This window comes from Halichoerus grypus, chromosome 6 (genome assembly GCF_964656455.1).
Source record: "Halichoerus grypus chromosome 6, mHalGry1.hap1.1, whole genome shotgun sequence".
NCBI classification, from domain to species: domain Eukaryota; kingdom Metazoa; phylum Chordata; class Mammalia; order Carnivora; family Phocidae; genus Halichoerus; species Halichoerus grypus.
Genome location: NC_135717.1, coordinates 96,390,829 through 96,407,408, shown reverse-complemented (window position 1 = coordinate 96,407,408; position 16,580 = coordinate 96,390,829). Strand labels below are relative to the sequence as shown.

General features: G+C 38.4%; 1 protein-coding gene across 1 annotated transcript in view; it reads right to left on the bottom strand.

Moving 5' to 3' along the window:
- The window catches only part of ETNK1 (ethanolamine kinase 1), a 65,688-nt gene that overhangs the window by 28,907 nt on the left and 20,201 nt on the right, over positions 1 to 16,580 (bottom strand). The window contains exon 3 of the mRNA XM_036113101.2: positions 489 to 629. Within this exon, the coding sequence (XP_035968994.2) occupies positions 489 to 629 (141 nt within the window). The remainder of the gene's footprint in view (positions 1 to 488; positions 630 to 16,580) is intronic.

Here is a 16,580-nt window from a genome sequence, read left to right as displayed (position 1 = left end):
AGTAAACTAAGACAATCCAACCTTTTTCACACTCTAATATTACTACACTGTCCCAATGCAAATCTCGAGGCCTATTTAAAACAGCTTGAAAAGAATTCTTTTAAAAAGGGTTCCATGGCCAATTCATTCTGTGCAAAAAGTACCATTCATAGCAATCATTATATTATGTTTACTTCCAAATAATTGTTCTATATTTGTTTCTTGGCTGGTCACCTCTACCCACTCCTCACCCCTACCCCAGGCTTTTGTAGGGTGTTTTTTGTTGTTGTTGTTGTTGTTGTTGTTCTGTTTTGTTTTTGAGTTGGCTGGGGGAGAGAGACAGTTATATTAATGTAGTGCCACCTGAGAGTCAAATAAATCAGTGCTAATTTAATCAAATGCAAAGACAACAACCAAACCAGATTATATACACAAAAACCTTGTAAGCTATCTCTGAAACTTTATAGCAAAACAAGGTAAAACGATTTCAAATGTAAAAGTAAATTTACCTTTTATTAAGGTCTTCATCTGCAAATCCTGTGGGAATGAGAGAGAAATATTTTCCCATCTTTAGCCATAGATTAGATTTGGGAATCCAGCCATTGTGTGCATGGATAGCATGGATTTTAGCAAGCTGACGTGCTATTAGCCTGTTTTAAAACAAAACAGCATAAAAAGAAAATGTTAAGCATCATAGGGTTCATGTCTACTCATGAGTAAACTAACTTGGTGTGCATTCATTTTATAACACGATTTCATTTTTACCTAATACAAGATTCAAAATAATTTGTCAAGTCAACTCTCACAAGGAGAGGCAAACAAATGTTTAAAGCATCAGTAGGAAGAAACACCTACAATTAATTCAGTGAATAAATACTGTGTCCAAAAGAGGTTGAGTGTCTGGAAGCAGGTCGTCTATTCTGATTACATAAACAATGGTTAGGACCAATACACAATTATAAATGATTTCAAGGCCCATATTAGACATTAATCAGAGATACATTTTGAATTTTGATCCTCTACAGTCACTGAGGTTAAAGGACAAAAGGGGACTAAAGTAAAAAGGTAACTGGGCAGATAAATGGGTTATAGAAGTTAATTTCTGTAACTGTGTTAAAGACAAATTTCCTGAACATTAAGATTTTATGATGTCAGAATCAATCTTGATTCAACAATAAAATAATTTGAAACTGTGTATACTTGTATCCATGCTATCTTTGTATCTGTAGAACCAAGAACAGCAAATGCTAACATAAGAATAAGCACACAAAACAGAAATAAGTTACCAAACAGCCTGTATAGACTAGTAGGTGCGAAAATGACTTAATAGTAATCTACAAATTAAAGAACTTAAAACTGGCTAATTTGGAAGATGCTCACAAGCTAATGTAATGCTCTTTAAAAAAAAAAAATTTTATTTATTTATTTGAGAGAGAGAGAGAGAGAGATCACGAGCAGGGGCGAAAGGTAGAGGGAGAAGCAGACTCCCCAATGAGCAGGGAGCCCGAAGGAGGGCTAGATCCTAGGACTCTGGGATCATGACCTGAGCCGAAGGCAGACACTTAACTGACTGAGTCACCCAGGCGCCCTAATGTAATGCTCTTTAAGTACAGTTCTAGGACCTATTAACATTGCACCACCTAGGAATGTCTGAGGCCCCACCTCAGATCTACTGAATCACAATCTTTGGGGGTGGGCCCCAGCACTCTGCATTCTAAACAAGATCTCCAGGTGATCTCAATCCACTGTAAAGTTTGAGAAACACTGATATAATGATACAATTCTGCAGCTTGGCTCTATACTGAAATCAAACTGGAAACTTAATACAAACAGAGGCATAAGTACTACCCCTAGAAATTTTGATTTAATTGGTCTTGCGTACAGCCAAGGCATCAAGATATTTAAAAGCTACCTGGGGCACCTGGGTGGCTCAGTCAGTTAAGCATCCAACTCCTGGTTTCGGCTCAGGTCATGATCTCAGGATCGTGAGATCAACCCCACAGCAGCTCCACGATGGGCATGGAGCCTGCTTAAGATTCTCTCCTTCTTCCTCTGCCCCTCCCTCTACCCCCTTCTAAAAAAAAAAAAAAAAAGGTCTCAAAGGATTAAATATGCAAAAATATTTGAGAACTGCTCAATTAAGACACACAGAGAATCTACCATTGCAGTATTGTGATTAAATACACATTTTTATACTACAGAGAATATTCTCTACCTGGTTTATAGTAACAAAAGAGTTCTGATTTTCTTTTGGAGAAACCTCCATCCCCTTTATTTTTACTTCATGTGGTTCATACAGAGCTGACCTCAATCCTAACTCCCTATCCTATCTGCAGCACTAATTTTAGGAGTTAAGATGACACAGACTTGGCCCAGAGCATTCCAGCCTTCTATATTTGTTCCACAGTGATTGGTTCTGAGCATGTTACCCAAACTAAGCCAAAAGGATTTGATCTCAGGACTGTGACTGATGCTACTCTGGTTGAAGCTATTAGAAGAACGCCCCTGCTCCCTACCCTCCTCCCATCACGACTAAACTGATCAGATAAGCCTGCAACTGCTGATAATTATAATTGCCATCCTTTTTTTTAAGGTTTTATTTTCAAGTAATCTCTAAACCCAACATGGGGCCCAAACCCACAACCCTGAGAGCAAGAGTCTCACATTCCACTGACCAAGCCAGCCAGACGCCCTTATAATTGCCACGCTTAAGGAAAATTTGCCAGAATATAAAGCTAACAGACTCAAACAGAAGAGTAATACTCCCCTAATGACAATGTTAGAGTCCCTTGATCCACCCATGTTTAAACTCAGTATTCTCAGTTGTATGTACCAATAAATGAATTTTCCAATTATCAAGAGGCTTAATACATTATCAAAATATCAAAATCTTCAATCTTTTTAGGAATAAGTGCCTTGGTTCATATCTCTCAAACAAATTAGCCAACAGTGCTTTACATAAAATTTAATTATTGTTTGACTGACCTTCCACAAGACCACATATTCATGTCTACAAGAATATACACACAGGGGCGCCTGGGTGGCTCAGTCGTTAAGCGTCTGCCTTCAGCTCAGGTCATGATCCCAGGGTCCTAGGATCGAGCCCCGCATAGGGCTCCCTGCTCAGCGGGAAACCTGCTTCTCCCTCTCCCACTCCCCCTGCTTGTGTTCCCTCTCTCACTGTGTCTCTGTCAAATAAATAAATAAAATCTTTAAAAAAAAAAAAAAAGAATATACACACAAAAAATCTAGTTTTAGCCAATCTCATATATACATAGAAAGCTGGGCCCAAATGAACACCTGGTACTTTAACATCAAGAAAACTTTAACATCAAGAAACTTGAGGAGGGGCGCCTGGGTGGCTCAGTTGGTTAAGCATCTGCCTTCAGCTCAGGGCATGATCTCAGGGTCCTGGGAATGAGCCCTGCATCCGGCTCCCTGCTCAGCGGGAAGCCTGCTTCTCCCTCTGCCTCTACCTGCCTCTCTGCTTATTTGTGCTGTCAAATAAGTAAATAAAATATTTAAAAAAAAAAAAAAAAGAAACTTGATGAAAAAGTAGTCAGAGGATAACAAAACCAAAACAAAGGAGTGTATATGTACAGGTGTGTGTGTATAGGTGTGTGTGTATATACACACATATATACATACATATACGTGTGTATGTATATGTTTTACAGATACAAGTGTGTATGTGACATATTTTAAGCCAGTAAGAACTGATTTTAAAACTTTGAAGAGGAAAGCTGGGACAAGAAAGAAAGGTGAAATCCATGCTACATAAAACTGAAGGGGCGGGGCGCCTGGGTGGCTCAGTTGTTAAGCTTCTGCCTTCAGCTCAGGTCATGATCCCAGGGTCCTGGGATCGAGCCCCATGTTGGGCTCCCTGCTCAGCGGGAAGCCTGCTTCTCCCTCTCCCACTCCCCCTGCTTGTGTTCCCTCTCTCGCTGTGTCTCTCTCTGTCAAATAAATAAATAAAATCTTTAAAAAAAAGATAAAAGAAAAACATAATTACTGGCCTATTGTATAACCCTGATGTTCTCCTTCAAATCTAACATGGTATGAATACCAGAAAAAACTTATGTAAAAATTTAATCAACTGAAAACTTTATGTTTAATAATGACAACATGAACTTCACATTCACATTCACATGCAAAGATCCTATAGACTGACTTCCCATTTCACACCAATTTCCTACCAGTTACAATAAACAGTAAATAGACATAAACTATGAAGTTACAAAAGTAAAGCTTTCCAAATGACAGTGATTTTTATCAAAAATTTATCAAATATATGGGGCGCCTGGCTGGCTCAGTTGGTAGAGCATGCGGCTCTTGATCTCAGGGTTGTGAGTTTGAGCCCCATGGTTGGTACAGAGATTACTTTTAAAAAATAAAATCTTTAGGGGCACCTGGGGGACTCATTCAGTTAAGCATCTGACTTGATTTCAGCTCAGGTCATGAACTCAGGGTCCTGGGATCCAGCCCCACAAACGACTCCACGTTCAGTGGGAAGTCTGCTTGAGACTCCTTCCCTCTGCCCCTCCTCCTGCTCACGTGCACATTCCCTCTCTCGCTCTCAAATAAATCTTGAAAAAATTTATCAAATATAATTTTCTCCTTTAAACAAATTTCTGAAATTACAGATGAAATAGAACTACTTTTACATGAAATCTTTTAAAAGTCTGCCTAAACTAATATATACCTACTCAAATGTAAAACAAACTAAAATATTAATGACCATACTATAGCAAAAGTATTATTTACAAAAAAAATCTCTATCAAGGGATGCCTGGGTGGCTCAATCAGTTACACATCTGCACTGGGCTCAGGTCATGATCCCAGGGTCCTGGGATGGAGTCCCCGCATCAGGCTCCTTGCTCAGTGGGGAGCCTGCTTCTCCCTCTGCCACTCCCCCTGATTTTGTGTGCAAGTTCGCTCTAATAAATAAACAATATCTTTAAAAAAAAATCTACATCAAAGATTTAGATATAGAACTTAAGAGCTAATGATTAATATCTTTTAAAGTAGATTACAAATATATTTGCCCTATCTATATGTACACTGATAAAATTAGATTATATAAGGAACAAAATCAGTATTAAATGATAGTATCATATCTATAATAGGTAAAAGTGTATTCAGTGTTATTTAAAATGTTTTGTAGCATTTTCCCACAGAATTCAAAATGGAACAGCACCAAATAATAATAGCAATAATTGAGACTTTTTTATCAACCCTATTGATAAATACTACCATTAAGTTATCCTATAAGGGGCAAAGACTATTCTTTTACCTCTTGTAACACTCAGCACTTGGAGAAGGTACTTTAACAGATACTAGATGAATGAGAGTCATTATCTTGGCAACAGACTCAGAGTAGATTTAGAAACTTATTGTAAGACCAAGGGATCCTCCCTATATTAGATTTTAATCTACCTGACAATAAACCTATCTTGAATTTTTTCTAAATCTCATATAGTAAGAATTGTAACAAAATTAATACCTTGCTATATAAAAACAAAGTGACCATCCATTTGAAATACTACTTGTTCTTTGACAAGAAAGACACATTTTGTGTAAGTTTTTTTTCTTTTTTTTTTTTTTTTTGAAGATTTTATTTATTTATCAGAGAGAGAGAGACAGAGGCAGGCAGAGAGAGAAGCAGGGGATCGATGTGGGACTCGATCCCAGGACCCTGGGATCATGACCTGAGCCGAAGGCAGACGCTTAACTGACTGAGCCACCGAGGCATCCCTGTATAAGTTTTCTCTTAAAGTCTAGAATTCAAGTCAATTTCTATGAATCTTAGAACTAGTGGTCTATCTTTTCTTAGCAAAATTAAGAAGGAAGAAAATCTATGTATAATACAAATATCTTCATGGAAATAACAAGTATAGTTCAACCACAAGCACAGCAGCTACAGAAAACTAGGCCTTGCTAAGAGTTTTAAAAAATTAAGTCCTGGGCGCCTGGGTGGCTCAGTTGGTTAAGCGACTGCCTTCGGCTCAGGTCATGATCCTGGAGTCCCTGGATCGAGTCCCGCATCGGGCTCCCTGCTCAGCAGGGAGTCTGTTTCTCCCTCTGACCCTCCCCCCTCTCATGTGCTCTCTCTCTCTCTCATTCTCTCTCTCAAATAAATAAATAAAATCTTTAAAAAAAAAAAAAAAAAAAATTAAGTCCTAATTACAAGTTCCATACTCATCTAAAATTTTTGATAAATGGGGCCTCAACAAAACATGCAATTTGTGAAGAATGTCTTTGTTAAGAAAAATAGTTTTTACTAATAAATGAATTCAACAAAGTTGCAAAATACAAAAGTAACACGTAAAAATCAGCTGCAGTTCTACATTAACAATAACAATCCAAAAAGGAGATTAAGAGAACAATTTCATTTACAACAGCATCAAAAAGAATAAAATATTTAGGAACAAATTTAACCAGGGAGAGGCGCCTGGGTGGCTCAATGGTTAAGCGTCTGCCTTCAGCTCAGGTCATGATCCCAGGGTCCTGGGATTGAGCCCCACATCAGGCTCCTTGCTCGGCGGGAAGCCTGCTTCTCCCTCTCCCAGTCCCCCTGCTTGTGTTCCCTCTCTCACTGTCTCTCTGTCAAATAAATAAATAAAATCTTTAAAAAAAAAAAAAAACTTAACCAGGGAGGGTGAAAGACTTTTATACTCCAAACTACATAACACAGCCAAAAAAAATTAAATACACAAATAAATGGAAAGACATCCCATGTTCATGGATTGGAAAACTTAATATTGTTAAGATGTCAATACTACCCAAAGTAATCTATAGATTCAGTGCAATTCCTACCAAAATCCCAGTGGAGCTTTTTGCATAAATAGAAAAACCCATCTTAAAATTCAAATGTAATTTTAAGAAACCCCCAGACAGCTAGAACAACCTTGAAAAAAAAAAGAATAAAGCTGGAGGTCTCACACTTCCTTACTTCAAAACTTATTACAAAGCTACAGTTATCAAAACAGTGTGGTTCTGGCACAATGACATACATATAGACCAATGGAACAAACAGTCCAGAAATAAACCCTCAAGTTTATGGCAATGATTTTCGATAAGGGTACAAAGACCATCCAATGGGCAAAGGACAGTCTTTTCAACAGCTGCTGTTGGGAAAACTGGATATCCAAATGCCTTACATCATAAAAATTAACTCAATGAATCAAAATCTGAATGTAAGAGCTACAGCTATAAAACTCTTGGGGCACCTGGGTGGCTCAGTCGGTTAGGCATCTGTCTTCAGCTCAGGTCATGATCCCAGGGTCCTGGGATCTAGCCCTGCGTCGGGTTCCCTGCTCAGCGGGGAGTCTGCTTCTCCCCTCCCCTCTGCCCCTTACCCACTCTCATGCTCACTCTCTTTTTCTAACTCCACTCGCTCTCTCAAATAAATCTTTTAAAAAATTTTTTAAAAATAAAGCTATAAAACTCTTAGAAGAAAAGGAAGAAAGCTTCATGACACTGGATTTGGCAATGATTTCTTGGATATGATATCAACAGTACAGGCAACAAAAGTAAAATTAAGTAAACTATATCAAAATTTAAAACTGCATCAAAGGACAAAATCAACAGAGTGAAAAGGCAGCCTATAGAATGAGAAAAAATATTTGCAAATCATATATGTGATAAGGCTTAATATCCAGAATATATAAAATACAACAGCTTTGGGCGCCTGGGTGGCTCAGGTGTTAAGCGTCTGCCTTCGGCTCAGGTCATGATCCCGGGGTACTGGGATCGAGTCCCACATCGGGCTCCCTGCTCGGCGGGAAGCCTGCTTCTCCCTCTCCCACTCTCCCTGCTTGTGTTCCCTCTCTCGCTGTCTCTCTCTCTGTTAAATAATAAATTAAAAATCTTAAAAAAAAAAAAATACAACAGCTTGATAACAAAAAATAAACAATCCAATTAAAAAATGGGTAAACAGGGGCTCTTAGATGGCTCAGTCAGTAGATCCTGAGACTCTTGATCTCAGGGTTATGAGTTTGAGCCCCATGTTGGGTGTAGAGATTACTTAAGAATAAAATCTTTAAAAAAAGAAGAAAACGGGTAAATTAACATTTCCCCCAAGAAGCCAACAAGCATAAGATGGCCAACAAGCGTAAGAAAAAATGCTAAATATGACTAATCACTAGGCAAATGAAAATCAAAATCTCAGTGATATAACACCTCATAGCCATTAGGAGGACTACTATCAAAAAAGCAAAATAATAAGTATTGGCAAGGATACAGAGAAACTGCAGCCTTGTGCACTATTGGTGGGAATGTAAAATGGTGCAGTTGATACGGAAAACAGTATGGTGGTTCCTCAAAAAATTACAACTAGAATTACCATATGATCCAACAATTCCACTTCTGGTTATATATCCAAAAAAATTGAAATCAGGGTCTTGAAAAGATATTTGTACACCTGTGTTCATAACAATCTTATTCACAATAGCCAAAAAGGTGGAAGCAACCCATATGTCCATCCATGGATGAATGGATAAACAAATTACAGTATATACACATAAAATGGAGTATTAGCCTTAAAAAGGAAGGAAATTCTGACACACACTACAACATGGATGAACCTTGAAGACACCATGCTCAGTGAAATAAGCCAATCACAAAAAAACAAAAAGTGTGATTCCACTTTTATGAAATGCCTACAACAGTCAAATTCATACAGACAGAAAGTAGAATGATGGCTGCCCAGGCTGGAGGTAGGGGAGAACTGGAAAGTTGCAGTTTAAGGCATACAAAATTTTAGTTCTCGGGGTGCGTGGGTGGCTCAGATGGTTAAGCGTCTGCCTTCGGCTCAGGTCATGGTCTCCAGGTCCTAGGATGGAGCCCCACATTGGGCTTCCAGCTCAGCAGGGAGTCTGCTTCTCCTTCTGCCTCTCCCCCCTGCTTGTGCTCTCTCTCTCTCTCTCTCTCAAATGAATAAATAAAATCTTTAAAAAAAAACTTTGGTTTTGTAAGATGAAAATAATTGTGGAAATAGGTTGCACAATAATGTGAATGTACTTAATAGTACTAATGGTATACGTTAAAAACGATTAAGATGGTAAATTGTTACATGTATTTTACAGGTAAAAAGAAATTTTTAGTTCACTGCCCAGCACCTCCACCAAAAAAAATTTTAGTTAAATAAATTAATCAAATAGTTATAAAAAGAATATAGTTCTTAACAAGACTTAAGAGAAATTTTTCTCCCAACCCCCTCAGAGAAATTGTTTTCTATTAGTAAATTTATATTAAAAAAAACTATTAAAAAAATCTCTTCATTAATATAATTCTGCACTACTTAATAAACCATGAATCTTTATTTGTATGTATCAGAAGGTAATTAAAAATTACTTAAAGATTTCTGATTTTCACTCTCATAGATTGGTCCTTCTTCTACCTAGTCTCAATAAATAAGGCTTCATCCAAAGGTAAGGGAAACAATGGCAAAAATGAACTATAGGGACTTCATCAAGATAAAAAGCTTTTGTACAAAAAAAAAAAAGCTTTTGCACAGCAAAGGAAACAGTCAACAAAACAAAAAGACAACAGACAGAATGGGAGAAGGTATCTGCAAATGTCTTATCAGATAAAGGGCTAGTACCCAAAATCTATAAAGAACTTATCAAACTCAACACCCAAAGAACAAATAATCCTATCAAGAAATGGGCAGAAGACATGAACAGACATTTCTCCAAAGAAGACCTACAAATGGCCAACAGATACATGAAAAAATGCTCAACATCACTTGGCATCAGGGAAATAGAAATCAAAACCACAATGAGATACCACCTCAGACCAGTCAGAATGGCTAAAATTAACCACTCAGGAAACGACAGATGTTGGCAAAGATGTGAACAAAGGGGAACCTCATACACTGATGGTGGGAATGCAAACTGGTGCAGCCACTCTGGAAAACAGTATGGAGGTTCCTCAAAAAAGTAAAAATAGAGCTACCCTATGACCCAGCAATTGCACTATTGGATATTTATTCCAAAGATACAAATGTAGTGATCCAAAGGGGCACCTCAACCCAATGTTTATAGCAGCAATGTCCACAATAGCCAAACTATGAAAGAGCCCAGATGTCCATCGACAGATGAATGGATAAAGAAGATGTGGCATATATATACAATGGAATATTACCCAACCATCAAAAAAAAATCTTGCCATTTGCAACAACGTGAATGGAACTGGAAGGTATTATGCTAAGTGAAATAAGTCAATCAGAGAAAGACAATTATCATATGATCTCACTCATATGTGGAATTTAAAAAGCAAAAGAGAGGAGCATAGGGGAAGAGCAGAAAAAATAAAACAAGATGAAATCAGAGAGGGAGACAAACCATAAAAGACTCTTAATCATAGAAAACAAACTGAGAGGGGCGCCTGGGTGGCTCAGTCGTTAAGCGTCTGCCTTCGGCTCAGGTCATGATCTCAGGGTCCTGGGATTGAGCCCCTCATCGGGCTCCCTGATCGGCCAGGAGCCTGCTTCTCCCTCTCCCACTCTCCCAGCTTGTGTTCCCTCTCTCACTGTGTCTCTCTCTGTCAAATAAATAAATAAAATCTTTAAAATAAAAAAAAAAAGAAAGAAAACAAACTGAGGGTTGCTGGAGGGGAGAGGGTGAAGAGATGGGGTCACTGGGTGATGGGCATTAAGGAGGGCATGTGATGTAATGAGCACTGGGTATTATATAAGACTGACTGAATCACTAACCTCTACCTCTGAAATCAATAATACATTATATGTTAATTAACTGAATTTAAATTTTAAAAAAAAATTGCCCCCCCAACCCAAAAAATAGTAAGGCCTCACTGCACTAACATCAAGGCAAATGCTACCTTAAAATCCCATTCTCAGTAAAGCAAAACATTTGAAAATTTCAAGGCTTCAGAAAATTTTCTTAAATATCCACTAATACTAATTGTCCCCACTCTTGGAAGCTTTTAAAAAATTAAGAGCAAGGGGCGCCTGGGTGGTTCAGTTGGTTAAGCGACTGCCTTCGGCTCAGGTCATGAACCCAGGATCCTGGGATCAAGCCCCATGCCGGACTCCCTGCTCTCCCCCCGCCACTTGTGCTCTCTCTCTCAAATAAATAAAATCTTTAAAAAAAAAATTTAAGAGCATTATAATAATAGGAATTTTTTAATTGAAAAATAATCCCTAAGCCTACCACTCCAATAGTTTATTTCATTTTTACATACTCCCTTTGGATTTTCAGATAAGCCAATTATTGTGTAATTGCAGCCACAGTTCAGCTATTAAGCTGATTTTTTCCCTCTTAACCCTGCATCAGCCATTCTGCATATTTTAGACAGTATTCAAAATTATCATTTCAATAGTAGCATAGTATTTGCGCTGATGTGCCTTGGTTATATCTGAATATAAGAGCTGTCATGACATAAACATATAACTTTCTTTTATGAATTATTATATATTGTCCTATTAATTTCCAAGAGAACATTACCAGTATTACTTGTAACTCACAATGTACCAGTTCCACTACAATACATTCCAGCACTGGAAGTCAGTGTTTTCTACTTATGCTTTTTGATAAATGTGCAATAATTAATTTTAAACTGAATTTCCTCCTATTATGTCTGTTGCTGGGTGGTTTTTAATTAAACTGCAGGCAGGATTCCTAGCAAAAGGCAAGTTTCAGAGAAACACCTGATGAGAAAATTCCTAAACACCTGTGAATTTTTTTTTAAAGACTTTATTTATTTGACAGAGAGAGACACAGCGATAGAGGGAACACAAGCAGGGGGAGTGGAAGAGGGAGAAGCCGGCTGCCCCCCAAGCAGGGAGCCCGATGCGGGGCTCGATCCCAGGACCCTGGGATCGTGACCTGAGCTGAAGGCAGACGCTTAACGACTGAGCCACCCAGGCGCCCCACCTGTGAATTTTTAAAAATTTTCTGAATATCTCTGTAATACTTGATTGCCACAGAAAAGTTCAAATAAAACATCATGATAAATTTCCATAAGCTAAATTACTAGTTAAGCGTTAACCTGGTGCAACTCGTCTTTATCTATCATACCATTCCTTCACAGCCTCTTCCATAAGCTCTGCCTCTTCCTTTAAAGTCCAGTTCTGGGGCGCCTGGGTGGCTCAGTTGGTTGGGCATCTGCCTTCGGCTCAGGTCATGATCCTGGGGTCCTGGGATCAAGCCCCACATCAGGCTCCCTGCTCAGCGGGGAGTCTGCTTCTCCCTCTGCACCCTCCCCCAGCTCATGCTCTCTCTCTCTCAAATAAATAAATAAAATCTTTAAAAATAAATAAATAAAGTCCAGTTCAAATGTGATCTCAGTGAAACACTGCCTAATTTCCCAAGTATATGACAATAAACGATCTGTACTTTTTTTTGAAAACCTTTTCTGTTCTTCTGTGTATACTATTTAGCATACTTTTTCCAAGATTATTGTCTGTCACACACTGCAAATTACTTGGAAGGAGAGCAGGGACTGTCTGAATTCTTTTTCTTTCCCTAAACATAAATATATATCAGATTTTTAATATTCAAAGCAGATACTCTATAACAATCATAATACAGGCAAGTAGCTATGTCTGAATGAACCACATAGCAAGAGAGCTCTGTGGACTTTGATCCAAGGTTCAATCAACACTTACTGTTGGCTGCATATCAGTTTACCTAATAACAATGGCTCAAAATGTGATAACTAACTAATCCAAAATTAGTAATAAGCCCTATTAATTGATAAATCAAAGACCCTTTTTTATCATAAATATACGAAATTCATTTTTTAAAGGAGAAAAGCTAAATATATAAAGCACATTATCTTATATTTATTTCCCTAACTTCTTCTTGGGGCTCTAGAATTATCATTCATTCAATTGCTTACTTGGTATTTTTTTAAAAATTACTTCCCTGTACTTACTTGAAAACAATACAACATTCCTTTTTAAAATCATTTATACTTCAGCTATTTTATCAATATCCCCCCTTCCCTCAATTAGCTTTCTGTATTTTCTGTTTTACAGTAATTAACAAAACCTTCTGAACACTTAAATATCCCATGAGAGAATTACATTACCCGAAGTAAATTTAATTGCAAAATAAACTAAATAGCCAGTATTACTACTCACACTGTCAACTAACCATATCCTTACTGTCATCTTCTTTTCCTCCTTTTCTCAACCTCCATTCTGCTTCTTTTTTTCAAAATTGTGAGTCAACTCAGTGTTATCATTCATTGCAAGCCAATTGTAATAGAATTTAATTGAAAGTATTGCTATTTGGTCTCTAACACCATTTTTTTTAATGAAATGTGCATATGCCTGCATTAGTATCATATATTCTAAATAAGGAGATCTAAGTGAAAGTACAGTAAAAGGCTTCTTCTAGGAGACTTTTTTTTAGAGCAGTTTTAGGTTCACAGCAAAATTGAGGGGAAGGTTCAGAGATTTCCCAAATGTCCCCTACCCAACACAAGCATCACCTCCTCCATTATCAACATTCTCCACCAGAGTAGTGCATTTGTTGCAACTGAAAAACCCATACTGACACCCAAAGTCCATGGTTTACATCAGGGTACACACTTGGTGGTATACATTCTATGGGTTTGAACAAATTTATGACAGGTATCCACCAATAAAGTATCATACAGACATTTTCACTGCCCTAAAAATCCTGTTTCACCTATTCATCCCTCCTTCCCCACTAACCCTTAGCAATTACTGATCTTTTTAGTGTCTCCACAGTTTGATCTTTTTCAGAATGTCATATAATTTAATGTAAAAAACACGTTTATGACATGTATCAAATACCAAAGTGAGCTTTGACAAACTTTTTTTTTTTTAAGATTTTTTTTTAAGATTTTATTTATTTATTTGACAGAGAGACAGTGAGAGAAGGAACACAAGCAGGGGAAGTGTGAGAGGGAGAAGCAGGCTCCCTGCCGAGCAGGGACCCCAATGTGGGGCTTGATCCCAGGACCCTGGGATCATGACCGAGCCGAAGGCAGACGCTTAACCACTGAGCCACTCAGGCACCCCGAGTTTTGGCAAACTTCAGTGTTCTTGATCAAAAACTGTAATTGAATAATTGAATAGGCACCTGGGTGGCTCATTCGGTTAAGCATCTGACTCTTGATTTCAGCTCAGGTTATGATCTCAGGGCAGTGAAATCAAGCCTGTGTGGGGCTCCATGGCCAATGGCAAGTCTGCTTGAGATTCTATCTTTCCCTCTCCCTCTCACTGTCCCTTCCCCATTTCACACTCTCTCACTCGCTCTCTTAAATAAATAGATCTTAAAAAAAAAAAAAAAAAAAGTCGAAAAAGACTATAATCTACAATTATTCTCTTTCTACTTAAGATTACTTAAAATCAATTATGCAGGGGCGCCTGGGTGGCTCAGTCGTTAAGCGTCTGCCTTCAGCTCAGGTCATGATCCCAGGGTCCTGGGATCGAGCCCCGCATCAGGCTCCCTGCTCCTCAGGAAGCCTTCTTGTCCCTTTCCCACTCCCCCTGCTTGTGTTCCTTCCCTCACTGTGTCTCTCTCTGTCAAATAAATAAATAAAATCTTTAAAAAAAAAAAAATCAATTATGCAAAGCTTTCCTTTTAGAACAGAAATTCTATAGAAAACTTAATGACAATTATTTAATTATATAAAATGATCCCAAATCAATAAATGGGGGAAGTCTGCCTTTCTTCTTGAGTCTTTTCACTTCAACTCTACAAATTTTCATGTTTTTTTTTAATGTGATGTAACAAAGGCCTTACTATTTTCCTTTATATTTTATGATCTTTTCTCAGTGAGTAAGTCAAAAGATTAAGTTACTCATTAGTATCTTTTGGGATATACTTTTACTAGCCATGTGAATGACCCTACACAAATTACTTAAAATCTTTGCACCTTACTTTTCTCATGTATTAAAATGGAATCTTAATATTAACTATTCCCTGGGATTATTGTGAATTGAATTTATTAATACACATAAGGTGTTTTGGGGAGCCTGGCTGGCTCAGTCGGTGGAGCATGCAACTCTTGATATCGGGGTCATGAGTTCAAGCCCCATACTGGGCATAGCTTACTTAATAAAAAAAAAATACTTGGGGCGCCTGGGTGGCTCAGTTGTTAAGCGTCTGCCTTCGACTCTGGTCATGATCCAAGGGTCCTGGGATCGAGCCCCGCATCGGGGTCCCTGCTCCGCGAGAAGCCTGCTTCTCCCTCTCCCACTCCCCCTGCTTGTGTTCCCTCTCTCACTGTGTCTCTGTCAAATAAATAAAATCTTTAAAAAAATAAATAAAAAATTTAAAAACATACAGGGATGCCTGTGTGGTTCAGTCCTGGTTGAGTGTCTGACTCTTGGTTTTGGCTCAGGTCACATCTCAGGGTTGTGAGATGGAGCCTCGCTTCAGGCTCCGTGCTCAGTGGAGAGTCTACTTGGGATTCTCTCTCTCCCTCTCTCTGCCCCTCCCCCTCCACTCTCTCTCTATAAAATAAATCTTTTTTTTTTTTAATTATTTTTTATTTATTTATTTGACAGAGAGACAGCGAGAAAAGGAACACAAGCAGGGGGAGTGGGAGAGGGAGAAGCAGGCCTCCCACTGAGCAGGGAGCCCCGACGCAGGGCTCAATCCCAGGACCCTGAGATCATGACCCGAGCCGAAGGCAGACGCTTAACAACTGAGCCACCCAAGCACCCCTAAAATAAATCTTTAAAACACACACACACACACACACAAAGGTGTTTAGAAGAGTGTCCAGCTCATATTAAGTACTGTATCAGTATTAGCCACCATCATCACTTTAATATATCATTTCTCTAATTAATAGTAACTTACCCATTACTACCTTTTTTAGTATCAACTAAAAATAAAGTCTTGACTTTTTTAATTTTTTTTTATAAAAGTATGCAACTTTTTTTTTCAAGATTTTATGTATTTGAGAGCGAGCGAGCGAGAGAGAGCACAAGCCAGGGGGAGAGGGAGAAGCAGACTTCCCGCTGAGCAGGGAGCCTGATGCCAGGCTTGATCCCAGGACCCTGGCATCATGACCTGAGCTGGAGGCAGCCACTTAACTGAGCCACCCAGGCGCCCCGACTTTTTTTTTTTTTTAAGATTTATTTATTTGAGAAAGAACAAGCATGCGAGCTAGGGTGAGGGCAGAGGGAGAAAGTCTTCAAGCAGACTCCCCGCTGATGTGGAGCCCAATGCAGGTCTCAATCCCACAACCCATGAGATCATGACCTGAGCTGAAACCAAGAGTTGGATGCTTAACCAACTGAGCCACCCAGGCGCCCCTAAAATCTTGACTTTTTAATATAAAATGGTCTCTTAGAGGAAGTTAAAATAAAAACCAAAACAAGGGACTACTCATGGGTAGTAATTACCTAAAATTGCTTAGTTGAGAAAGACTCTGAAATCTCATCTATGTTCAGAAGTAAAGAGCTCCAAGACTGGTTAGTTTTGTCTGTCACAAAGAAGGAGGGTTTAGTGGTGACAATAATTACTTGCTATGCCACATCTACATGCTGCTTGCGTACACTTTAAGGAATACTACATGTTATAATAAATAGTACATAAGAGCAAAAAAATCTATGAATTTTAGAATTCAGAAAATATGTTTCTAAAAGC